Source organism: Symphodus melops, assembly GCF_947650265.1.
Source record: "Symphodus melops genome assembly, chromosome: 13".
Taxonomy (NCBI): Eukaryota; Metazoa; Chordata; class Actinopteri; order Labriformes; family Labridae; genus Symphodus; species Symphodus melops.
The window spans coordinates 17,099,423-17,125,034 of record NC_136703.1 but is presented as its reverse complement, the minus strand read 5'-3'; the positions used below and the strand labels follow the sequence as shown (position 1 = coordinate 17,125,034).

The window sequence follows — 25,612 nt, the reverse complement described above, 5'->3', positions numbered from 1 at the left end:
TGCATACAAATTGATCAGTTTTGTGAAACGGTCGTCCTCTAAATGCCATGCATATCAAATGTATTCGTCATTCATATCTTGTGTTTAATGATACTGTAGGCTTACATTCATGTGTGTCTGTATGGCTTTATTTTATCTAACATGGCCAGGGCCCACAGACTAAGGTTGGACACGAGTGTAAAGGATTAGGAAAGCACTTAATGTACAAAGTACAAAGTTATCAAGTTCTATAACTTTATGGTAATTTCTGATCCACTCTTTAATTAGGGTGTCACACTGCATGGCATCAATGTTCTCAATGTTTTGATATGTGCAGTACACTACACAAGATTAACAAAATGTTAAAAAAAAATAAAAAGAAGAAGAAAAGAACTATAGGCCTGACGAATACATGAAAAAACGTACAGCCATAAGATCATCAGCATTATTTCAGCCTATGTCCGTTTTTCTGTCTTTCACGGTAGAAATAATAAAATACACATTAAACTTTCAGCTAATGGCGTGAAGCTCGATTTTTTTTTCATTGAGCAGCCTTTCGTTTTAGCAGGCTATATTTTGTAGGCTGATATACAATGAGAGTAGAAAAATGTGCATGTTACTAAGGTAAAAGAGCATGGTTTGAAGGCAAGAACTGAGAGTCAAAGACAAAGGAAGAAGCAAATGTATAGTTTGTGATTTAAGCGAGATCAGTTCACTTCATGTGTTGAAAATAAAAACAAACTGTACCTTTAAGAAAACGCGTCATCGTCATGCAGCCTGCCCTCGCCTGTGACGTTTTTTTCGGTCCCGGCATGCTGCACACTGGAAGTGTAATTATTGCTAATGGCGGGTCTTTTCACGAAATATGCAACACTGAAGCTGTAGTTTTGTAATTGTGTGCATCAACATTAAGACTATATAATAAGTAGCTTCTGTGTATTTCGAGGAATTTCTGCTTTAAACAAGGCAAAGGACGTCAATAATAGCACTAGTGGACTGTTGTCATGTGGCAGCTATCCGTTACCGATCGACTCAAACTGAAACTGAGCAGGAAGATATCGCGCTTGACTTGAGAAAGTAGCTTTATTTGAGATGCTAGCTCACCTTAATGCCTGTCGCAGAGCAAAATTGTTGCCCGTAGAGCTAAGCTAATGGGACAGGGGAAGTTTATCTAGTACAGGAACTCAGTATTCATTCATTCATTGGACCGTTAGTGTCGCTGCCAATAAATCCCATGAAGCGGAAATGATTTCTTTCAAATCATCAGCGTTCGTATTATTATTATTGTTATTATCAATAACTTTTATCCTAGTTAATGGTACCGCTAAACTCAATATACCAAAAGTGTTGCTACCGCTGACCAGAAGTACTAAGATTTCCTTCACATTGGAAATAAACAACGGGGGTTGCTACAGATGGTGAGTAAAATAAACTGGGTGTCACATTACATAAAGCATGTGAGGCCACATGGCCGAGTTCACTCCACACTTCTTATTCATGTGCATGTCTTTGACTGGTGTCCTGTGTCACATTTTCGTGTGTTTTCTATTTTAAGCCATCCAAGTATATTCTAAAACTAACTTCTATTACTTATAGAAATATCCACAGTTTATTTTTGGATGGAAATGTGAATGTCCATGTTCACTGTTATTGAGAATAATATGGTCTATGGTCGCTGGTCATTACTTTGTGCCCCACGTTTGTCCTACATGTTATGCTTTATGATTTTTAACCAAATGCTGCATCTTGTTTTCACATGTGATCTCTCGGCTTAATTACTGCCATTTTATTTCTCTGTCTAGCTTTTTTAGCAACTTCTGAATTTGTTTTGATTTTCCCGGGAGTCTTTTGTAAGATCTGTCCAGAGACAGCAGATGAAAACTAGCATTATTGCCAGCTCTGGTATATTTACTTCAATGTTTTTTTTTTTTAATTATTATTATTTTAATATGCATTGTCCCTGTAAAATAAAATAAATGGAATAAAAAGAAGTTATTCTACTATTAGAAGTTTGAAGATTATTTTCCAGATTGGTCAATGTCTAAAGCACACATTTAAATGACATTTTTTGTCCATCCAACAGTCTTTATTTTTATTTCAACAGCAAATCTTTTATATTTTTAAAAGCGGGAATAAACAAACTGTTTGACATTTCTGCTTCAAAAACTGACTTGGATGATAAATAAATGGTCAAAACAGCTGGAAATTAAACTCATTTTGATAAGATGCTTAATAACCAACGTATTCAGCGTTATGCACATGAGCTGATCTGTTACGTCCTTTCTTTCATTCTTTAAGGTCCTCCTCAAGACCTGAGGTGGCAAGCATCCAGGCTGTAGAAGAAGAAGACGGTACAGGCTGCTCACGGAGAGCTGTTCTCCAGGCGCTCTCCACCCAGCCGTCCAGACTGACCAGCATCATTCTGGCTGAAGATGTTGGTAAATACACGATGACCTCAACCAACACCAAATCAACACATGATGGTCATTCAATGGGATGGATTTTGTGGGTGACTGTGAGGGGGAAAAAAAGTGTGCAGGAACGGCTCAGTCAATACGTTTCTATGAAACTGTGAATATGAGTTGGTGAAGAAACAGACAAGGATGTTGGCAAGTCCAGTCGTGCTCAACTTCTGTGTCAGAGTTTTTTCAGGTTTTCGTTTTTTTTGTAATATGTAGAATGACAAAGATCTGTAATGTAAACTGTAGTATACAGTACACACACTTTCCTTTTACCCTCAACTTTAAAAAGGAGGTTTTGAGCTTGCTGTTTTATTTCTTGGTCTCTCTGGTTTTACCCTGACATGCCAACTAAAAACTCTTCAAATGTGCTCAAACGCAGCCACGCTAATGGATATTCTGTCATTCTGTTGCGTAACATGTTTCTCTAGTACTCTTCCTTCTTGGCTATTGTGCAACGCCTCTTGTCATCTGTGTCCTGTGGCGCTGATGCCTCGTCCTGAACGGCAGCATGGAGCATTTGCTTTGTAATCAGAAAACCCGACTCACTCGCTCTTACACAAGCATCTTAAGTTTTTCTTTAAAAAAAAAAACCGAGAAGCAAAAGTTTGGACTCTCTGTTCAGACCACAGGGACGCCGTTTAAGTGTCTACTAACTCTCTGCAGCTGTTTTTGGCTCACAAAAAAAATAAATCCTCTGATTATAATCTATCGCTCATGTAGCAGCACTCTTACTCGACCAGAAAAACCACAACATTTGCTTAGATAACAGTGAATCGTTTTCCTGAAAGCTGTAAATCTTTAACTCTTTATTGCCTTTACACAAATAATACAACGTTTGAGATCAGGTCAGGAGGTCGATTTCTGTACTTTAGTAAGAACAACTGTTTGTGTTGTGCAGCTTTACTCATCACTTTATTTGGTGTAACTTTAAAACAAACAAACGACCTCAGAGCGTTTCCTTCTTTGTTGACATTTTGTGCAGTGTGTGTGTGTGTGTGTGTGTGTAATGTTTTGTTCCCCTCTTCTTTCTTCAGTGACAGGACACGTGCTGCGTTGTGACGCTATCGTTGACATCATTGATGCGATCCAGATTGTCTCGACCACCAGAGAACTTCATCTGGAGGACTCGCCACTGGAGCTCAAGATCCACGCACTTGACTCTGAAGGTGAAATATACTAACGTTTTCAAAGAGACAACTCATCGGGCTCCTAAAAAAGGGAAAACAGATGAATTTGACACCCATTGACTTGCTTCAAAACTCATACTCCATTGTCCTGTTGTGACTACTCCATGCTGCTTTGTTGTTATTTTTTTTGCTATTCTGAAGACTTCCCGGAGTAATGACTGCACTGGCTTGAGGCAGCGTTTTCTTTCCCCTCAGGCTGTTACTGTGAGGTGGCTGTTTGTTCTGTTCGACTGGCTCCATTTAGGGCAGACGCACTTAGTTTAATGAGCTATAGCTACAGCCTGATTCTTTCTGATGATGCCTCTATACTTTGTTTTTGTTCGCTCTTGTCCAGAAGTGCATTTTGGATTCTTCGGACGGGGTGGATAGAAGGGCGCGGAGTATCCTGTGATGAAACGTTTATTGGTTTCGGTTTGGCTAATTCCGCTGGCAGGAGCTTTCAGAAAAGTTGTGCTCAGCATCCATTATGCAAGTTGAGCCGTGTGGTGACCTCAGCTTTAATTAACCGAACAGATCCCCCCCCCCCCCTCTTCCCATCCCGTCCAACATGTCTACATGATCTCTGAATGTCTGACTCGTGTCCTTTTTTTTAATGCAGGAAACACCTTCACCACCCTGTCAGGTCTAGTTTTCGACTGGACCTTAGTGAAAGACGTAGATGTGAATGGATTCTCTGATTCTTACAATGCATTACGGTAAGCGTCCCTCCCCCCCCATTTAACTCTCCACTCAGGCTCGATGTGAGGAGCCTCACAGAGTGAAGTCTGCAACGTTGTTTTGATTTCCTCCTAACTTGTACCTCCTCTCTCTTTTCAAGGGTACTTAAGTTCTCTGAATCCACGTACACGCCGCTTGCATACATATCGGACATGGAGCGCGTCGGGAAACAGGGTGATGTCATATTGGTGTCGGGACTGAAAACAGGACATGCTAAGTTGAAAGCCAAAATTCAAGAGCCATTGTACAAGGTAAGCAGTAAGATGGAACTAAAGCTATAGCTCTTTGGCTTTTCAAAAATTCTACTTAATTCTAAATATGCCGTTGAGTTTTAGCTTTTTAGGTGCGAATCAGACATCTCAGCAAAAGTAATATTTTTTATTGTAATCATTTGGGTATAAATGATTATGCAGCTACAATAACCTGTAGCCTGCATTTCTTATCGTGAATGTAACATTGAGCTGTTCCCCAACAAAGATGTTATATGACAAGAATAAGCAAGAGTCGTGTCCTAAAATACACCTCCTTGAATGACCATCTGTATTTGAACACTGCAGCACAAGTGCATTCTGGTTTGTTGAGGCGTGAAGCCGTGTTGCCCTGTTACCATGGTTTCTGTGCCACACAGGATGTGGGTGCTGCTGAGGTGAGGCTGCTGATTTTAGAGAACATCCTGCTCAGCCCCGAACATGACGTCTACCTAATGGCGGGAACTTCCATCCGATACCGAGTCCTGAAGATTCGACAGGGCATGATAACAGGTTCAGTGAAGTCAAAGACTCAGCTAATAATGTTCCATTTGTCAGATGAATATTTAAAAAAAAAAAAAAAAGTAAAGCAGCTTTGCCTTTTGTTCAGTTTCAGATATTGTAAGGCGAGGTAATCCAGCTCCTGACCGAATCTGTGTATGTTCTTTCCTCAGAGCTGCCGATGCCTTCTGATAATTACGAGCTGCACCTTCACAACAGCGTGGTCGACCCCGATGGAAAGCCAGAGGTTGCTGTGGCCAGTCTGGATCAAAGCACCTCCACAGCGACAGCCAATCAAAAAGGGCACATAAACGTTGTGCTTGATCATAAGAGTATCCTTCTGACAAATACTTTGACTCAGTAGTGGTTATTAAAACAACATATCCTTTAACATCTTCAGCTGATAATTCATTGTGAGTGTGTATGTGGCACGCATCAAGCAGGGAAATCTGCAGCTGTCTTTAGTTGGTTTTATTTCCTTAGTGACATCTAAGGCCCTCGAATGCAAGGAATGTCTCACCTCCCGAACAACACTCTGTACGTGGTGGAACCAGGCTACCTCGGTTTGTCTCCCGCTCTTACCATTAAAACACAACGTGAATGTTTTCATGTTCTCAGTTATCAAAAGATGTCTCTCATTTCTATGTTCCTCGTGGTTTGTTTAGGTTTTAAAATCCATCCAGGAGAGAGCTGGGTCCTGGAAACAGGCCGAGTTTACGATGTCCTCGTTGAAGTATTTGATAAATCGGGCCACAAAATCTACCTCTCAGATGTAAGTTGGCTGCAGGAGAATCAGGTTTCACTATTTAATCATGTTACTGTCTTTATATGTGTCAAAAGTTAGGAAGACGCATCCCTAACACCCTGTGATCAGTGAAGCGCTTCTACTCGGTTCACAATCAAACATTTCACATTTTAGCATTAAAGGTTTAATAACTGCTGTAGCTTTTCAGAGCGTCTAAAGTGGAGCCTTTCTGCGTTTGTTCAGAGATTTTTTTTTTGTTAGCTCCATTTTTACCTCAACATATCTGTGTAACTGTATAACCTAACGAAGGCACACAGAAAACAAAGGGCTTGGGCCTTTATTTTGAAATTTTGAAACTTTTGACATAATGTTAATGTTGAAAAAAAAAATCAATGAATAACCTTTTTAAAGAAATTAATAAATAGACAGAGCTATTGAAATTGAACGTTTGTTCAATATCTACTGTAACATTAAGTCATTATTGGAAAAAAAAATGCATAAAATAAATCTAAGAATAAAAATAGGACAAATATGGATTTTAGACGAATAACTTCTTCGTTCAGTGTTTTTAAAGGATTTCATTATCAGGTCACTTTGTTAAAGTCAGGACCCCTGCAGGTCACTTGTCAAACAGTAAAACATTAGGGAACAATGAACACTGAAGGATTACAAGCTGAACAGCTCGATAGAAGTTTGGTTAGCGTACAGTTCAGCTCACAGCCCCTCCAGACGTGCTCTATTCCTCCCGTTGCACAGGAAATATCACACCAGTAATTCTCTGAAATGAGTTTTTCTTCACTGCTGCAGTCACACTCTGGTGTTAGCCGTTAAACATCCATGATGACAACTTAGCATAATATGTCGTTGTGGGCGTCTGGTTTGAAGCAGACAGGAAGAATGGATGATCGGTGACACGCGTAGATTCTTTTGAATGACTGAATGAGACGGGTTCAAAGTTTAGCCTACTGGCTAATTCCTGCAACTAAAGCTAACGCCTGAGGAAAAGCCTTTCTTTGTTTGCAAGCGAGCTTGATGTTCCAGTAATTCACACTTACGATCAATAAAAAGTCATAAATAATGAATGAGTTAAACAAAAGCCTGACTTTTTAAAGTGTACGTTTTTTCTTTTTTTGGGTTTCGGCAGAATGTCCGTATCAGCACTGCTTTCCCTGTGGAGTATTTTGACCTGCAGCATTCGTCTGTGAATGGATCCTATCATCGTGTCAGAGCGCTGCAAGAAGGCCTCACTGTCATCGATGCTACCCTGACAGCTGTCGTGGATGCTGTGAGTCGAACCTTGTCAAACCTCGTCAGTCTGTGTTTTTAACTGAAGCAGCTTCAGAGAGCGCTCGATAACCGCCCGTGACCTCCGTTCTGTTTCAGAGTGGAACGACTCGCGCGCTCACCAACCCCGTCCACAGTGAACAGGATGTGGAAATCTATGACCCCATAGTTCTTAGCCCCAGTATACTCACTTTTCCATGGCAGCCCAAGGTTGGAGCCTATCAGTACACAATAAAGGTAATTATCCCTTTTTTAAAGCACAGAGGTCGAATATGTGACACGTTTGTTTTTAGTTGATCACTATTTGACGTCATCTTTGTCATAAAACGTTTACAATGTGAATCTGTTCTCTGGTGCTTGTGACAGGCGTCGGGCGGGAGTGGAAATTTCAGCTGGTCTGCCTCCAACACAGCAGTTGCCACGGTGACTGTGAAAGGAGTGATGACAACAGTCAGTGACATTGGCCTCAGTGTCGTTAAAGCTCACGATCTCCGCAACCAGCTCCACTTTGGCCAGATGAAGGTGTGTTGATCTCATTATCGTTATTATTGTCATTATTACTTTTGAGATTCTTATCGTCATGGTGATTGTTTATTGTACTGCAACGTGCTGGGTTGGATGTCACTCTTAACTTGCACTGGTTAGTTCGTAGATGAGTTACACTTAAAGAAAAGTGATAAAAAAAATTTAAAGTATTGGTTATTGACTTGCATCTTGTGGTCATTTCTGGTTCATGTTTTCATTACATTCAAAGCCATTTCATCTCTTTTCATTAATTGTCACGCAAACACATTTATTTCTTTTAGAGGTTGTATAAACTTATTTTTTTAATGTGCTAGTTTCTTTCTTTGGTCCTGTTTGCCCCCCCCCTCCCAGGTGTATGTTGTTGAGCCGGTTGCAATGGACTTTGCTCCATGCCCCGTAGAGGCCAGGGTGGGCCTGGTTCTGGATCTTCCCCTCAGAATCTTTGGCCTGCTGGACGATGCGGAGAAAGAGCGGGTCATGTTGAGCGACTGCTCCCACTTTGACCTGCAGGTTGAAGAGGACAACCACGGTGTCTTCCAGCTTCTAGATGGTGAGTCCGTGTCGTATTCGATGCACACAACAGCCTGCAGTTTGCTTTAAACTACATGCTGTTGGTGAGTTCACTCGCTGAAACTGAAGGTCACCGATCAGTGAATGCATCGCTATGACACCGAGTCATCTTGTTGCGTTATGAGTGACTCTCAGCCATCGAGCGGCTTATTAAAACCAGAGTCAGTTTGAAATTAAATTGTGCGTATTCATTACAGAGCAACGCTGAAGCAACCACAAGTCATTAAACAATATGTACAATTTCTCATGGAAGCACCAGCGCAGGAAACATTTGTGTCAGTGCACACTGCAGTTTCACACCATGCTGGAAGAGTTTCTACAAAATGAGCACAGAAATATCTTCTTTTTCTTTTTTTTCTGTAGACCTCAATTTCATTTAGAATGAATCAAATGTGTCTGACAAACGGTATGGGTGCTATCCTTTGTTACACTGGAGCATTTTTTATGTTTAAAAGCATTCACAGTGTCATTACAACATTTGTCTTTTTCAGTCTTTTGAAAGTTCCTCTATTTGCAGTGTCTACACTTTTTCATTTTGTGACCTTGTATTATTAATCACAAGAGTGGGCTGGGACCTCTCTGTACTCTGGTGTAGTTTTCGGTAGGAAGATAAATGAGCACCTGTGAGAACCATTCTGCTTATTTGTTCATTGTCATATTGCATCCTCCCTAACTCTTCAGCTCTCCCCCCCCCCCCCCCCCCCCCCCCCCCCCCTCTCTCTTTGTCCTGGTTCAGAGAGGCTGGCTCCAGGCCAGGATCACTGCAGCGGGGTGAGAGCCCGAGCCCTGGCTTCTGGCTACACCATGCTGACTGTCAGCTACAACCACGGCAACATTCACCTCAGTGCAAAGATCACCATTGCTGCATATCTTCCTCTCAAAGTGAGACCAAAAGTTTCATCCCCGCAGCTCCGTGCTCATCGTAAACTTTGAAATCTTTTAAGTTTGCCTTCTCGAAGGATATTTCTCAAAATTAATTTCAAACTGCTTAACTCCTTTAGGGTTGGATTATTTATTTAAATGTACGCCTCAAACATTATCTTTGGAATATGTTCAGGCATCTGCAGGGTGTAATATTCTTAATCTGTTTAAGAAAAAAATCTTTGTTGTGATTTGCTTTTATCATCACATTAAAAACTCCTCCACACACACACACACACACACACACACACACATTCATGCATATTCATACACACTGTTTCTCCGGAGAATGGAAGTTGAGTTCAGATGATCAGTAAGTGTTCAAACGTTCTCCTCCTGGGTTCAGTGTATAATGCATTACGCACTTGATACTCGGCGTTGTGTTGCATGTCTGAACTCTGGTACTCGGAGCGAATGAAAACTGACTTCAGCTGCTGTGCTAGAGAACCTAACGTTACAGTATGAAGTGACCACATCTCATTTTTGTTTTGCAATCAGTACAGTAACTTGCGGTTTGATGCAGTACTTTTCAGACCGTGCATTTCTTTTTAATTGGATTGATTTGTATTCTTTAAAATATGTAGAAAGGTTCTTCACTTGATTAGCCCTGGCAGCTAAATGTTGATCCAATTGAAAAATTGGGAGTTTTGAAAGGCCTGACTGAGACTTTTTTTGTGTGTGTGTCCCTCTGTGACATTTTTGCAGGTCTTCTGTCTTTATTAAATTTTGTCCATGTTATTTTCCTAAACAACTTTTTTTTTTTTTTTTTTTTTAACATTCTCAAAATAGTTTCCTGTTGAAGGTCTCTTTGTGCAACTTTTGTGAACATTCATTCTTCTAATATGCGTTTGCCAGGCTGTTGACCCTGTATCTGTGGCTGTGGTGACTCTGGGATCATCTAAAGACATGCTGTTTGAGGGCGGCCCCCGGCCTTGGGTTTTAGAGCCCTCAAAGTTCTTCTGCAACTTGCGTGCTGAGGATGAGTCGAGTGTGAGCCTCGCTCAGACCGGTCCCTCATCACACAAATTCAACCAGCACTGGCTCAGAGCAACCTGCAAGATCCTGGGAGAGCAGGTGGGATCTCCTGAAATCCTTCTGCTTCTATAGAACGTGCAGCTTCACGTCACTCTGTTACCATTTTGTATTCAAGCGTGTCCTCGCTGTAATGCTTGACTGACTCACAACAGTTGTAGAAATACAAAGGCTGCATTCTTAAACATGTCGTTTGAAGGTGCTGGAGGTGACGGTGGGGAATGTGGCCAGTGTGACCAACCCTTTTCCTGCCGTGGAGCCGGCCGTGGTCAAGTTTGTTTGTGCACCTCCGTCTCGCTTCACCCTGGTCCCGGTGTATACCAACCCACAGCTGGACCTGACCTGCCCACTGCTGCAGCAGAACAAACAAGTGGTACGTCTGCGGACAACTCACAAGTTTGACCTCGCTGTTTACACTGAAGGAATGCCTCATTGCTGCATCCAGAGCCTGACAACACACTGAAAGATTTTTAAACTCTAAAAATGTGTTCTTTTTTTTTAAATGTGAGAGACCCCACACATGATGACAAATATTTACGAGAGATCACTTTTTTTTTTTTAGGTGCCTGTTTCAAATTACCGCAACCCCATATTGGACTTAGCTGCATTTGACCAACAAGGCAGGAAGTTTGACAACTTCAGCTCTCTGAGCATGATGTGGGAGTCGTCCATGGTGTCTGTGGCCAGCGTTGAACCCACTATGCCCATGGAGCTGCTGCAGTTGGAGGATGGCAACAAACAGATGAAACTTCATGGTAAAAAACTTTGCGACTTGCCTTAAGTTGTTTGTTTTTTTGTACTTTGCTGTGTGCGATGTCTGCAGAACTCGTCTCTTTTGTGGAGACATTTTGAAAGTAATGAGGGAGAAGCAGGAGAAAGAGCTCTGGCAGGAATTAATTCGAAGACAGCAGATGCAGCGGAGGATTGTGCATCCATTTATCACTGACAATAGATTTTTCATTGTCTCTTTGCTGTCTGCTTCTATAGATTAGTCATGACAAATACTTTGGATTGTTGTTTCTGTAATTACTATTTTGTCTCTCGTCCTTTATTGTTTCCATCGCCTTTGGCAGGACGTCGCACTGTTCTTGTCCATCATCAGACGGGCATGGCAGCCGTCACGGCGACTGCTGTGGGTTACCAAGTTTCCCATCTCGCAGCAGCCGACGTTCCAAGTCCAGTGAGTGAATCCGATCGCGCAAACGCAAAGTTAATCTACTTGTTTTGACCTGCGTACATTTTGACAGACGATGCTGATTCAACTGTGACAGGAATGTTTTACATTGAAATACATGTTCTGTTATTGAGAGGCATATTCCAGTTAATGAACCCCTTCATGTTGTTTTAAATTGTACAATGAGAACACTTACTTTTTTTTTTTTGAACATGTCTTTGTCTTGACAGTATGAGCCCCTGACCCCTGTCTCGGCCACTCTGGAGCTCCTGTTGGTAGAAGATGTGAAGGTGTCCCCCGACACGGTCACCATTTACAACCATCCAGATGTGCGGGTAAGTGATTGGTTATTCAGGCCCGTGACACATCTGTCAGTGTTCCACAGACACGTTGGCTTTTCACCTTTTTCTAAGTAACTAAAACTTTAGTAGATCTTCTGTTTGTATTGAAGTTATTCAGTACTTTCCTCCCACACAAAACCAAACCTCCCAATGAACTTTATCAAACAGAAGGAATTCAGACAAAAACAGTTCCTGCTCTAAGCGCAGTGGGACCTTAGATCCCTCCCTGGGCCCCCCTCTCCTAATCCTGTGTGATGTAAGAGCAGTGTGTTTGGCAGCTGTTGGGGTTAAATAACAACTAGTGACCTGTGTAAGAGGATTTTAAAGAGCGAGTGTGGTCAGAGGTTTCCTTTTTTGGGTTTCACATACAAGGTCAGCGTGCTGTCAGGAAGACCCGACTGTGAGCTGGCACGGTCCTCTGAATCATCACGCATCGTGATCATCATTTTAGCCGTGGAATCTTTTTTCGTCACAGTCACGAGCATACGTTTGTGTTTTTATTTTGCAGGCAAGCTTGGCTCTGCAAGAAGGCTCGGGGTATTTTTTCATCAATACCAGTGCAAAAGGGATACTGGACGTCGTATTCCAGGAGGCCCAGAGAACGGCTCAGGTAAGAAGAAAGGTGGACCGAGGTGGGATAAGATCGGAAGTCGCCGTATGATGCCAAGAATTCCACGTTTTTACAATGACAGCGTGTCTTGACTCATCCTGTGCCCAGGTGTCTCCCGTTCACCCAGGGGAGGTCAAGGTGATGGTTCATGACCTCTGCCTGGCGTTTCCAGCCCCGGCCAAGGCCACGGTACACGTTTCTGGCATCCTGGAGGTTTATGTGAGAGTTGTGGATAAGGTCAGTTTGTAGCTTCTTAATCCCCTCATCTTGGAGGGTCTGCTCTCTGCTTGACTAGATGATCCCTGTTATCAGTATCACACATTCCTGAAACGCCTCGATGCAAAAGCAACACATAACGTTTGTCTTTTTCTTGCACGTTCCTTCCCACCCAGCGTTCATGGAATTCGGCCTGTTGTCAATCAACCCAACAAGGTCCGCCCTGCCTGTGAACCGGAATAATAATTTCTCTGCTGATGGATGTCATTTTATCTGCTTTCACAGGTGGAGATAGGCAAATCTGTGACGGCTTATGTCAGAGTCCTGGACGATAATAAGAAGCCCTTCCCAGCCAGCTATTTCACGTTTATGAATCTTAAACTCAAAGCGTCCTCATCTATAGTCTCTTTAAAGTAAGTTGGTTTGTTGTTGACGCTCTCCAGGTGGTAGAGCTCGCAAGGCTTCATTTATATTTCTTCTTCTTTTTTTGTTGTTGTTGTTTGCAGAGCCTTGGCAGATTTAACAGAAAAAGATACAGCTGTGTTCCTGGTCAAAGGCCTTGCGATCGGTCAGACCACTGTAACGGCTTTTGTAGTTGACAAAAGTGGGAAAAAAATCTCATCTCCACCGCAGCAAATTGAGGTAAAACTTTTGGTGATATTTCAAAAACGGACTCCCTCCTAAATATGTCACACACATATTGAAACATTTTCTTTGTGTTTTGCACCTAGGTATTTCCACCATTTAAGCTCATCCCAAGGAAAGTGACTCTATTAATCGGGGCAATGATGCAGGTGTGTATAATATGGATGCTGCACACACAGTATGTCTGGAAACAGTTGGCTCTTTATTTATCTTGCCAAAAGAGATCCTCTCAGTTTGTCCTCCAAAAGAGCCGCCTGTCAAGACTTTTCTGGACGATGACGTGAATCGCTCTTGGTTTCAGCGTCCAGCTCGCCCTTCATTTTCCTCTGCTCGAGCTTTAATTAGAAAGCCTTTACCCATCTAACAGACCTCCTAAGTGCTAAACATTAGACTCAATAATACACATGCACTGCACATTATTTGTGTTGGAGTTTTTTCTTTTTTTTTTCTAATCCTGAGTAGTTGAATACACTAAGGATAATAGCTTTCTGCAGATCATCAGACCTTGCAATGATCAGCGCGATTGACCAAACTGTCAGTGTTGTCAAGATCACTCACACGTGTTTTCATCTGCCCCTCTTCTCTCTCCTTCCCCTTCTCATTCCCTCTGTCATTAACAGGTTACATCCGAAGGTGGCCCCCAGCCTCAGTCAAATATCCTTTTCTCCATTTCCAACGAGGAGATAGCGTCCGTTAACAGCATGGGTCACGTCACGGGCGTGGCCATCGGTAATGTCACTGTGACCGGCTTGGTCCAAGCTGTTGATGCAGAGAGTGGAAAGCTCGTCGTCGTGTCTCAGGTAGATTGATATGTGGTCTCTGTGGACTTACAGTATTTATGGTTCACTGGGATTTTTTTTTTAAGATGTTCCTTTTTTTTTTTTTTTTTTTTTTTTCGTCCCTAGGATCAAGTAGGAGTTGAGGTTGTGCAACTGGCTGCCATTCGAATCAGAGCACCTATCACAAGGATGAAGACAGGCGCACAGGTGGAACAGTTTATAATGACCCATAAGGAAAGCTAGAATAAAACCTTAATATCCACCAGAGTGAACCTTAGTATTCATCTCCTTTCATGTTTTTTAGATGCCCGTGTACGTGATGGGTCTGACCAATCGTCAAACACCCTTCTCCTTTGGCAACGCTCTTCCCCGCCTCACCTTCCACTGGTCCACCACCAAAAGAGACATTCTGGATGTTGAGCCGAGACACTTCGAGGTACTATGCACTGGATTTTTTTTTTTTTTTTTCTGCTTGCATTTGATATTTCACATATCTCTGCCACTGAACCGTTTCTATTTTTGTCCACTGTTGTCCCTTCTCCTGATCTCTTTATCAGATTGACTTGCGATGTGCTGTCTCTGTATTACAGGCTGAATTAAATGAGCTGCAGCTGCCTTGTCTCTGCTTCTCTGTCAGCCTCTGCCTTATCCCTGCTCTCTCATCACCGGTGCCTTTTTTTCAAATTTGATTTGTGGCTGCTATTTTTGCCTTTCCCATAATGCTGTCTGCCTGCTGCAGGCTAACGTGGAGCTCCAATCAGAGCACAACTTTGGTATGAGGGTGACTGGAAGAACCAGAGGGCGGACGGGGCTGAAGGTGACGCTCAGGGTTACAGACTCGAAGGCTGGGCAGCTGCTGGGGAATCTGCAGGAGCTCACGGATGAGATTCAGATCCAGGTAAAGCAATGTAGCAACACACCTTTAAATAAACTGTAAAGAAAATTACCGTCTATGCAGATAACAACCCACTCTACTGTATGTAGAGCTGACAGTTTGGGTGGCACAGCACGGATGCTGTTAACTTTTGAATGTGATAAGACTACAGATTAGTCTGAGCTGAATGCATCCTGTTTCAAAGTGCATTAAACTACGTCATGTCACTTGTGCATGAACATCAAAGAATATTAAAGCGCACAAATAATTGGAGTTTCAACATTTGGCTTTACTCAAGGTCTATGACAAGCTGCAAATGCTGAATCCCGAAGTTGAGGCCGGGGAGTTACTGATGGCTCCGAACTCAGCCCTCAAACTACAAACAAACAGGTGAGCGGAAGGTGCCCGCACAGTAGGTTGTGACTACGTACACACCAGCCATCAAGAGGGAAGCAGAAGTGCGTCCAGAGGTTGAATAAATCTGCTGTCTCTCTGTCTTAACAGGGGCGGTGAAGGCACAGTCTCTTACCGAATGCTGGACTGCCCCGACCAGGTCGTTATCGCTCAAGTGGATGAGAAGGGCTTTCTCTCTTCCGGATCTCTCACCGGCATCTCCTCTCTGCTGATCTCTTCGCACGAGACCTTTGGCGTCAATCAAACGCTCATCCTTGCTGTGAAGGTCGGTTGGAGAGCGGGTGGAAGGAAGAAGTGTTTCAGATATCTGGTTGCGAAAGCAGTATCTTCTTCCTTATTATATAAGATGTGTGTGTCAGTGTGCTGAAACGGCATGGTAGCCATTAATGCAACTATTGTGAATGAAGATGATTCACATTTACTTTATTTTGAACAAGTAAAAGCATTGCCGTCAAGAAAAGACATTCGGCTGCACCTTCCTTATTTGCATTCTCGTAAGAACGCGCGTTCTAAAGTCATCGCTTTTTATTAGTCTGATAATGTTCTTTTTGTGATAAAAGATTAATAGCACTGATCATTTATTGTCCCCTGCAGTTACTGAGCACTACACGGGTTCTCCTCTTTCTTCCTCAGGTGCTGCCTGTGTCCTATGTGCGCTTCAGTACCAGTCCAGTCTTCTACACACACACCAAAGAGAGCCTGAAAGCCTTGCCTCTGGGGATAGTGCTCACCTTCACTGTCCACTTTCATGCCAGCGCTGGAGAGAGCCTGCACAGCTCCAACACACAGCTTACGTTCGCCACAAACAGGTCAGTGAGCACGCTGTCTGTCCGCCAAGGTTCCTCATGCTGGAGGGAACGCTCTCGTTTGCTGCAATAATTCATTCGATGAGCTGTGGGGCTCTGAGTGAAACATGACTTCAGACAAGAGGAAGGAGCATGGCACGTTTTGTAGTTCCCTTCGTGCCCCAAGGTTGAAAGGCTATTATTCTGCTGTCCGGGGCTTTTTATAGCGCAGTATCACGGCCTCTTTTTGAATGGCCTGTTATGCAGGCTCGCCCGTCCCCATTTGACTTATGTCTTCTCTTATTTCAAATTCTGCCGGGCAAGTCACGTCAGCTCCCGAACCTCTCAGCCGCTGCCAGCTGGACAGAATGTAAAATATGGCTAACAAGGTTTGTTTGAAAATGAATGTATTTGACAAAGTGTTTTATGATGTTGAGCCACACAAGATCAGGACCAGGACAATGACTCACCGAGACATTTGCCTGACGAGCACAGCCATAGTGGTCGAGGTCATGGCAGAGTTGAGCGGCGGGCTTTATGTTAAGTTCTCAAAATTCATGTTCTTGCAGGTTCCTTTCAACCTCATTTCAGACTGGAGTGTGTTTTCACTTGGGTGAGAGAGTTAAATTAATGGGATGTGCTGGGCTGGAAGAAGCGTAGCTGCTCTGCCAATGAGGGACTCCCTCATCTGTCTGCTCCATAAATTGATTCTATTACCGTTTTCTCCAGATGCTAATGGACAGTTTGAGGGGAAACGTTTAAAAATCAGAGCACTTGCAGGCCTCTACTGTGGGAGTATCGCCGGCCTGTGATTAGATCCTATTGCATCTCCAAGGAGCAGTTTGAATGTGGCAGGTAGAAAGGGATCGGAAGACGTTTTTGTTGAGGTTTTGTAGAAGTAAATAAACTGAATGCCGAAAAAAAAGAAAAGAAAGAAAGCTTTGTATTTGGAACTCTTGTTAAAGTTTGTGCTTTAAAGTGAAATGGACCAAGTCGTTTTTTTTACAAAGACATATATGCTTACAATCATGTGTATCATAATGACAGATAAGAAAGGAGAGGTACAGGCTTGATCTTCATTTTGATGAATACTTGAGTTTGGTCCATAAATGATTTTTCCACTTTTCAAACATAAACGCATCTCATTTTCTGATGATGATTGATTTATTTGTATTATTTTCATGTACTTTAATTTTCAGATGAATGAGTTTTTTCTCATTTTGTGATTTGATGACAAAAAAATAAATAAAATCTCACACTCTGAAGTGAATACAAACATTAGAAGAACATACAAACTGACAATGTTTAGCGGATGAATCATCAGTAGTAATGACTAGCTGTTATCTTGTCCTGCAGAGACGACCTGGTGCAGGTGGGGATGGGCCCTGGGAACAACACTCTGACTGTGAGGACCATCAACGTCGGCCTCACTCTCCTCGCGGTGTGGGACAGCGGAAACATGGGCGTGGCCGACTATGTTCCAATACCCGTGGAGCACGCTATCCACCCACATGGCGCTGATGACGTCCATGGACTGGTGGTTGGGGACGTCATCTGCTTCAGTGTCCTTTTGACTGGCCTAGATGGTTAGACATCTTTATGTCCTTTAAGCAGCAGATTGACATACTTTAATTTTTAATTGGGTGTATCTTTACTGCCATGTCCTGCATTTGATTGAATTGCTTTTGAGGACAAAGTTCCTACCTGAAGTTCGAGGCCCTTCTTAAGTGAATTTCTTCTCCACAGGCGGTGATGGTGCTTGGAGCTCCTCAGCTGATGCTGTCCTTCAGGTGGATCCTAAAAGTGGTGCAGCTGTCGCCAGAAGTGCTGGGACGGCCGCCGTTTACTACGAGATCGCTGGCTTCTTGAAAACATACATAGAGGTGTGTTATCTGAACAGTAACGACTATCTAAGCTGCTGATGTTGCCTTCCTTTAAGTCACGGCTGTGATGAAAGAGCGTTACTATGCACACTTGTGACTTTCTGCTCTTCCTTGTAACTTTGTACTAACACTATTGACACACTTATTCTTTGTTGACTCTTATCTTGGTTTAATGTTTTAGCATAGTTGCACTGTCGTTCATTTGCTGCTCTGTGTGCCCTCGAATTGCCCCCCAGGGACAAATTCTTTTTTTTTTAATTGAATTGAACACAGCGCACACCCCTGATTTTTTTTATTCATACTCTGACGTCCCATTTCTCCAGAGAATTTAGAGCATCTCTTCAAGTGCATTGCATTTTATGAATCCCTCAACAATATATCAGGAGAAGAATCAAAGTGAGACGTCACCTCTCAGTAACTATTAGTCTCTCTGCTTGATGTGTGTGCATGACTCGAACCCTGTCAAGCTCCTCATACATGATGGAGTGTGGGTTGGATTAATTGGTCCTTTTGAGTGTCATCATACTCTACTCAGTGCTGCTCCTTTGTGCCCATGTGCTGAATGTAACCAGCAATTTTATATTAGCAAAGTAAGAATTGATGATATTTGGAGCGAGTCAGTTTGTTTTTTAATCTTCACCAGAAAGATGCTCACAGGCATTCAAAGAAAGGAACGGATGTGTGAGAAGAGAGTTGAAAGAGGCAGCTCTAATGTTGTATTAAAGACTCATTTCAGTTTGTATTCCTGTCAGTGTGCCGTGATTGATGGAAGCGATTAGTTACGGATGTAAATTGTGCTGGGATTAACCCCAGCGCACACATGAATCTGCTCAGGATTTATGTTGTTTTTCTTTCTCTGCATCGTTCTGTAGGTGATGGTGAACACACCCACGAGGACAACGGCGATGGCGCAGCCCACACCGGTCAGGATCGGAAAGGAAACAAAAGTCCTGCTCACGACCAGAGAGAGAGGAACCCACCTCATAGGTATGTGATGACAAGTTGATAATTATCACTTTTAACTCACTTTCTTACCCAGGTATAGAAGACTTGATTGACGCCACTCTTACTTTTGGATCATAGACAGGAAGCAGCCTGTTAGCTTAGCTAGCTTCTTTGTTCCTGTCTGACAGCAGCAACACCGTGTAGCACATCGAAAACATATTCATTCACATTTTCCTCTCATGTTTATAAAATCTCACTAAACCCCATTCAATAAGTTATTGCGTTTGGCAGTGTGGATTCTAACAAGCAGGATGTGAAGAGATCTTCAGAGGCGTTCCAGGATTCTGTTACATTTGGCAACAGTTTCTCTTTGTTTCTAATCTTTGGACTAAATAAAACTAACATGCTGCTGCCCCCCCCTCCCCCTCCTTTATTTAATGTGTAAATGTCCTACTAAAGGACTAAATATGGGGCAGCAATAGTTCAGTCTGTAGGGACTTTAGTTGAGAACCGGAGGGTCGCCGGTTCAAGTCCTGGTGCGGACCAAAAAAAACGAGGCACCCTTGAGCAAGGCACCAAACCCCGAACCACCCTGGTGTGTGCTTCCTGTATAGCAGCCCCGCTGTTTGTTAGTGTGTGTGTGTGTGTGTGTGTGTGCGTGTTTCAAGAAAAAAAACGAAAAGAAAAAAAAACAATCAGACTTATCATGAGCTTTTTTTTTTTTTTTTTTTTTTATCAAATTCAAATCCAAAGTGTGTACTGAAGCACAAAGGCCTTGTATCTCTTGCCTCTGTGCTCTGTCCTGCAGGAAGCTGTTCCTCTGCCCAGGCTGAAGCTATTTCTCAGCTGCAGCCACAAACCTCCGTCAGCTGCCTGCTCAGCTTTACCAGCGATGCCGTGGACTTCCCCGCTCATGACGTCTTCACAAAGCACACCAGCTTTGACACGAGCACTGGTGAGTTTGAGCTGAACTCCTGTCACGGTCCTGGTCCTAAAGAGTCCTTTCATTTTGTTCAGATAAGATTCACCAGGCTTTATTTACTCTCTCTTTATTACCGTAAATTCCGGACTATTGAGCGCACCTGTATATAAGCCGCACCGGCAAAAAATAAGTAAATAAATGTATTTGTACATATATAAGCCGCACTTGATTATAAGCCGCAGGTGTCCATGTTATAACAAGAGCTATTTACACAGAAAGACTTTTAATTAAATACGTAGGCTACCGGCTACATCCGCAAATACGAAGCCTAGTGGAAATCCTTTATTGAACAGTGTCTGTAACACGGCTGATGAAAAAGATTACCGTAATACATTTCACAAGAAAAAGTCCATCCATTCACTGCCTCAGAATGACTTCATTACTCACTTCCTCAGTCTCTTTTTCGATGTCGCTGTCAGTTTCAACTTTACGTGCAGCAGCTCTAGTTCCTTCTTTGACAGCCAGGTCAATCGCCTTTAACTTGAAAGCTGCATCATATGTATTTCTCCGTGTGTTAAGATCTGATATTAAGATCCGATGTGACGAGGTCAAATGTTTTTGCGGCAGAAGCTCATTGTCCCCCAAGAAAAATCCATAAATAAGCCGCATCGTTGTAAAAGCCGCAGTGTTAAAAACGTGACAAAAGTAGCGGCTTATAGTCCGGAATTTACAGTAATTATAAGTTCTAACAGATTGTGTAAGATAAAGGTTAAAGTCTGCCTGCAAAGATCTTTTACTCTTTCTCTCTCTCCCTGCCTCATTGATGGTTTCAGTAGCACTGATAATCTCATGTCATGTGATACTTCAGAACTCTAATATCGCACACTTTAAAATACGCTGCAATACGAGCTCGCTGCAAGAAACGCATCGAGTTGGACAGAATAGAACGAACCGGTCTGGAAGTCGTTTCAAAGAAACCTGCAGAGCGTCCGGGCAATTTCAAAATAAAACACAATATACAGACACACGATCGATCCCTTCATCTTTATGTTTTATCTTTACTTTGTGTTTGAACGTTGTTCTTGAAAAGCAGCTCGCAAACTTTTTTTTATCAAAATCAGCCAGCTGTAATGAAATGAGAAGTCGTCTGTTTGTCTGACAGTTGAATCTAACCCAAGATGTTTATGTGCATGCCCTGCATGGCTGACAGGAAAATACTGTTTACAATGGAATAACCAATACCTTCAGTGCTCTTGGAGTGGATTTAGCAGGAACTATAAAATGTGTCTGTGTGATGTATTGAACTGAGGAAAGGAAAGTCTCTGTTACTTGAAAGCTCTGGTCTAATTATGTTGGGGGTTAGGGACCCCCCCCTCCCACACACACACACACACACGCTTAACTTATCTCTGAGGGGATCCACTGTGTGTACAAGGCTGTGTTCTTTCAGCTGAATCCCACTCAGGTTCAAATGGACACACACACACACACACACACACACACACACACACACAAATCCAGTGATTAAAATTGAGTGTGAATATAAAGCATGTATGCATTTTGAACCTCATTTACACAAGACCTCACACACGTTGACATTTAGACATCTCATGTCCCAAATGCACACATCAGTGATTTATCTGTCACTCCCCCCACACAGGCCTCTACACGTGTTCTATAACCCAGTTGCCAGGGACAGAGCAGCGGACCCGCATGCACAAAATGTCCATGAGCAACCTGCTGGTGAAGGCCGGCCTGGAGGGCAGTGTCTTCTCTGGGGAACAAGTCAGCGCCGTCCTGCCCATAGACCTGGGCCTCTACTCTGACTCCACTGAGCTGCTGCTCTCAAGTCTGCGCCCGTCAGCTGAGCTCACTATCTACGGCCCCGCCGCCGCCCTGTCCAACATGGAGGTCAGGCCAGAACTTGTTTCTATTAGAATCTCTAATGAAATGTGCCATGGTTGTATTTTTACAGTAAATATGATGCATCATGTTTTAGAAAAAAACAAACTTACAAATTAACTCTTTTCCCCGTCTTCAGGTGGTTTCCACTTCTGCAAACATCGCTGTCCAAGAGAAGGAGGTGCACAATGACTTCCCCAGTTTCTCAAAGTACACCGTCAGTGCTGTGGACCCCAAGGCAGCGGTCTCTGCTTCTATTTCCGTCAGCAGCACTTCCTACGGCCAGAGTCTGCTCATCCCAGTCACTCTGATTCCAGTGGCGGATGCTTACATAACCACGGAAGGTCAGCACACGAGTACAACTTCACTGTGCCTCCAGACGCACGGTCAGGTTGCCTCAGGTTTAACATGTAAAGCCTCAGAAAGGTAGCAGGGCAAAAGAAAGAAACTGAACAAACTGTTTTTGTTTAATTTCATAGATGCCCAAAGTCTAATTATGTCATAAAATATGTCATAGAGTTATGACTGTCCTATTCCTCCCTGTCGCCTTCATGCCTCATTGAGTCACAACTTAAAGCAACCGAGCTTAACTTTTTACAATTCGGAAAATCTACATCCAGTGAGGTCAACTCTGAGGTCAAATTCTAAATGTTTATAATTGTAAAATCTCTCTTTCTCTTTCTCTCTCTCTGTCTCTGTCTCTCTTTCTCTTTTTATGTCTCTGTCTCTCTCTCCCTCTCCCTCTCCCTCTCCCTCTCTCTCAGCAGCAGCTTCTCTTGTGGGTAGCCAGCCGGGGGGACACTCCCTGCAGACCCTGATAGACAGCTACCAGATGATATTCTTCTCCCTGTTCTCTCTGCTGGCCGGCACAGCGATCATCATCATCGGTGGGTCACGTCGTCTCTCAAGGGAACGCAATATCCTGCTTTAAAAGGATTTAAATTCCTTCATTTCTTTGTATGATAATTAGGTAGTAAGGTTTTCCCTTTGTCATCTTTTGAATAATCGTGTTCTATTTCTGTCAAATACACTTTTGTCAATTACTGTTTTCATTTATTTTTATTTTTCATTTGAACAAGGCCACGAAAACAAACACTGTATGTTTTTTAGGAATGAACACCTTCAGCCTTTCAAGCACAGCTGGGTCCACTGATTTTTTTTTTTTATGACAAAATTAATGTAACAAGTTCCTTCCAAAGTGTACAACGTATTAACCTCTACTTCTCGCCATGAACACTAGTGTGAGTCCCTGGGACCTCTTCATACTTAGTAATCATGTGTTTTTAACTGCGTCTTATTCCCGATAGTCCTCCACACGGTGTTCTCTCCCAGGGAAAAGGCCTATCATCCCGTTTTCATCGCCAGGACGCCACCTGCAGACTCGGGTAGGACACTGACACATCCCAGGGGATACCAGAGCAGGATTGTTTGTTTTTTTGGGGGTTTTTTTGCTTCAGCTTCAAGTTCAATGTTCAATGCTTACATTTGTGATGCAACTATCCAGTAAAGCTCCGCTGAGAATAGATCAGAAAGCATTCAGGATGATTTTCTTTTCTTGTGTCAGAATAGATTTGTTTTTGAAGAAACACCTCAAAAACACAAGTTTGAGCACAAACCAGGCAAAACAAAAACCAACTTGTATGAGTGGTGAAGGCGCATTGACTAACGCGCTCTGGCTGCATTCGTACGTTTGTGAGAGATTTCTGCACGAACAATCAAAAAAATACCCTTAAACCAAGTAATATTTCCTTTTTTAAATGAGCGAGTCACTGATCTTCCAAACTAATTTCATGTTTTAATACATTTTGTCCTGATAGTGACTGCTCAATTCTGCTCTGCTTGCTGTATTTGCTCATGGCTGTGTTTGGCTCTCCCTCAGGTTTTGGTACTCCAGACGGGACTTGTTTTAACCGCAGAATACCAAGAGTGGACCCGAACAGCAGCCCCAGGTCTCGTCTCTATTCTCCAGACTACAGGTCTTGATAAAGCTCTCAGGCAGGTCTTCTACTTCTGGGGGGAAAAAAAAAAAAGAGACCACCACAGGCCATTAATGCATATTGAATGTGACTCTGTCATTACACAAGCTTTTTTTTTTTTTTTCTTCTCATAAAACAGATCAGTTGAGAGCTGTAAGATGCTTACAGGGCTATCTTTGTGTGTTTTTGTGTGTGTGTGTGTTTGTGTGTGTGTGTGTGTGTGTGGAAACAGGTTTATCTACAAGTTTTTGAAGTTTGACTTTAAAAAGGTTTTTAAACAAACAAAACCACTCAGTTATGTATTTCAACAACTTTTCAGAGTGCTTAAAAACCAAATAACTCGTTTTGCGTTTGAACACGCCTGCTTCTTGTGTTTGTTTGCCCTTCACCTGTGTGCTATGCATCTTATTTGACATGTGAAAACTAATGTCTCAGGATAAACCTTCTTCTCCTTCCATGATGGGAAAGAAAAGTTAACATGTTTGTTTTTCTACAAAAGGTGCATTTTCCTTTGTTATGTCGCAGCTCATTCTTTGTGTGACAATGTTGTCCACTGAGTCCGTCCTCTCCGGTCCGTCCAGGAACCCGTCTACTGTTCTGAATCCTTACTGGGAAAATGCAGGAAGAACTTGAGTTTTGGGCATTTTTTTGGGGGGGGGGGATTTGAACTTCTCCTTTATTTAACAGTTCTGAGTTTGAACCACAATGCATGTAGCTCCTGTTGATTTCATCAATGTGAAACAGTTAAGGAATGTGAACTTTTTTAGTTTTTCAAATGTTTCTTCAATTTATACTGAATCCGATGTGATCTTACTGAAGCGCTGTGGAAATGCAAGAACATCAAAGTGTGACTTTGTTTTAAATGAGATATTTTTGTATTTGAGAATTTGTTGACAAGGACTCGTATTTATGTTAGCTAGTAAAAATTCACGTTTGCTGTATGAGGCGTCAGTGCTGTTTTTGTGTTTGAGGATTCATGGTTATATTCTACAATCATATCTGTACAGCTTTTGGCACATAACACGGACACAAGTTTGTGAATAACGCTTTTGCTAATAAAAGTTTTTACTTTTAACGCTCGGTGTCGGGTCTCGTACGTTAAGAAGCGCCTTTAGCATCTAAAGGGGAAGAAAGGCAACTCTTCACACGCAGAAGAACAGAAAGCACTTATTCTTCTGGGAATAAAATCCTTACAGATTTAAATCCGGTCTAAAACAAAAGCAGCGTCTGGTTTTCCACTGGCAGCACGGGTTCTGTCACCCGCTCAACTTTTCATTATCTACACAAACATCCTCATGAATTCATTTTCTGCCTCAGTGCTCATCACTTTATTACACCTTGCTTTCCATTTAGTTGGTCTTACCCTATTGACGATCATAGGATAGGATAGGATAGGATATAACTTTATTGATCCCCAATGGGGAAATTCGGGCGTTACAGCAGCAGCAGCAGTGCAGCATCAAAAACAAAAGTCAAAAATCGAATAAAAAATAACAACATAAACATAAATACAATCCAGGTAGTAAGGGGGGGATATATACAGAGGACTATAGCACGGTGGACTCAGCAGGGCAATGGAAAAGATATTAATAATACTGTGCAGTGAATGGCATGTTAAAGTTAAAGTGACCAGTGAAAGAATTTAAAGTGGCATTGTGATCAGAGGGTTATGTAAACAGTATTGACAGTTATAGTAATAAGTTATAAGCATAATAAAAAATATAGTGCAGTTTGGCTGGAGTATAGATATATAGTTATAAGAATATAGAGTGTATTGTAATAATGTAATATATAATATAGATAGTATAGTATAGATATAATATAATAATAAAAGGTAACATAATAACATTGTAATAATATTGTATACTATATATAAAGAGAATATATATATAAATACAGGCTAGCTCCAATAATATAATAATAATAATAAAGGTAACATAATAACATTGTAATAATATTGTATACTATATATAAA

General features: G+C 42.2%; 1 protein-coding gene across 2 annotated transcripts; it reads left to right on the top strand.

Annotated features, from left to right (window-relative positions):
• The first annotated feature begins 780 nt into the window (after positions 1-780).
• Positions 781-24,712, top strand: nup210 (nucleoporin 210). 2 transcript variants are annotated; one of them, XM_079360622.1, is made up of 40 exons: positions 781-1,397; positions 2,278-2,417; positions 3,476-3,607; positions 4,227-4,323; positions 4,446-4,596; positions 4,974-5,106; positions 5,268-5,426; positions 5,589-5,657; positions 5,760-5,866; positions 6,984-7,124; positions 7,223-7,360; positions 7,490-7,645; positions 8,000-8,198; positions 8,955-9,100; positions 9,995-10,213; positions 10,371-10,544; positions 10,734-10,926; positions 11,245-11,351; positions 11,576-11,680; positions 12,195-12,296; positions 12,405-12,533; positions 12,798-12,925; positions 13,019-13,154; positions 13,244-13,306; positions 13,778-13,957; positions 14,063-14,143; positions 14,241-14,372; positions 14,676-14,834; positions 15,109-15,200; positions 15,315-15,489; positions 15,858-16,033; positions 17,366-17,595; positions 17,756-17,892; positions 18,765-18,879; positions 19,646-19,792; positions 21,420-21,670; positions 21,801-22,005; positions 22,429-22,548; positions 22,969-23,046; positions 23,541-24,712. In XM_079360622.1, the coding sequence occupies exons 1-40, from the start codon at positions 1,225-1,227 to the stop codon at positions 23,642-23,644; spliced, it is 5,679 nt and encodes a 1,892-aa protein (XP_079216748.1). In that variant the 5' UTR covers positions 781-1,224; the 3' UTR covers positions 23,645-24,712. The 2 variants fall into 2 exon arrangements, with proteins under 2 accessions (XP_079216748.1, XP_079216747.1); XM_079360621.1 differs by having other exon boundaries at positions 22,426-22,548.
• Positions 24,713-25,612: the final 900 nt, after the last annotated feature.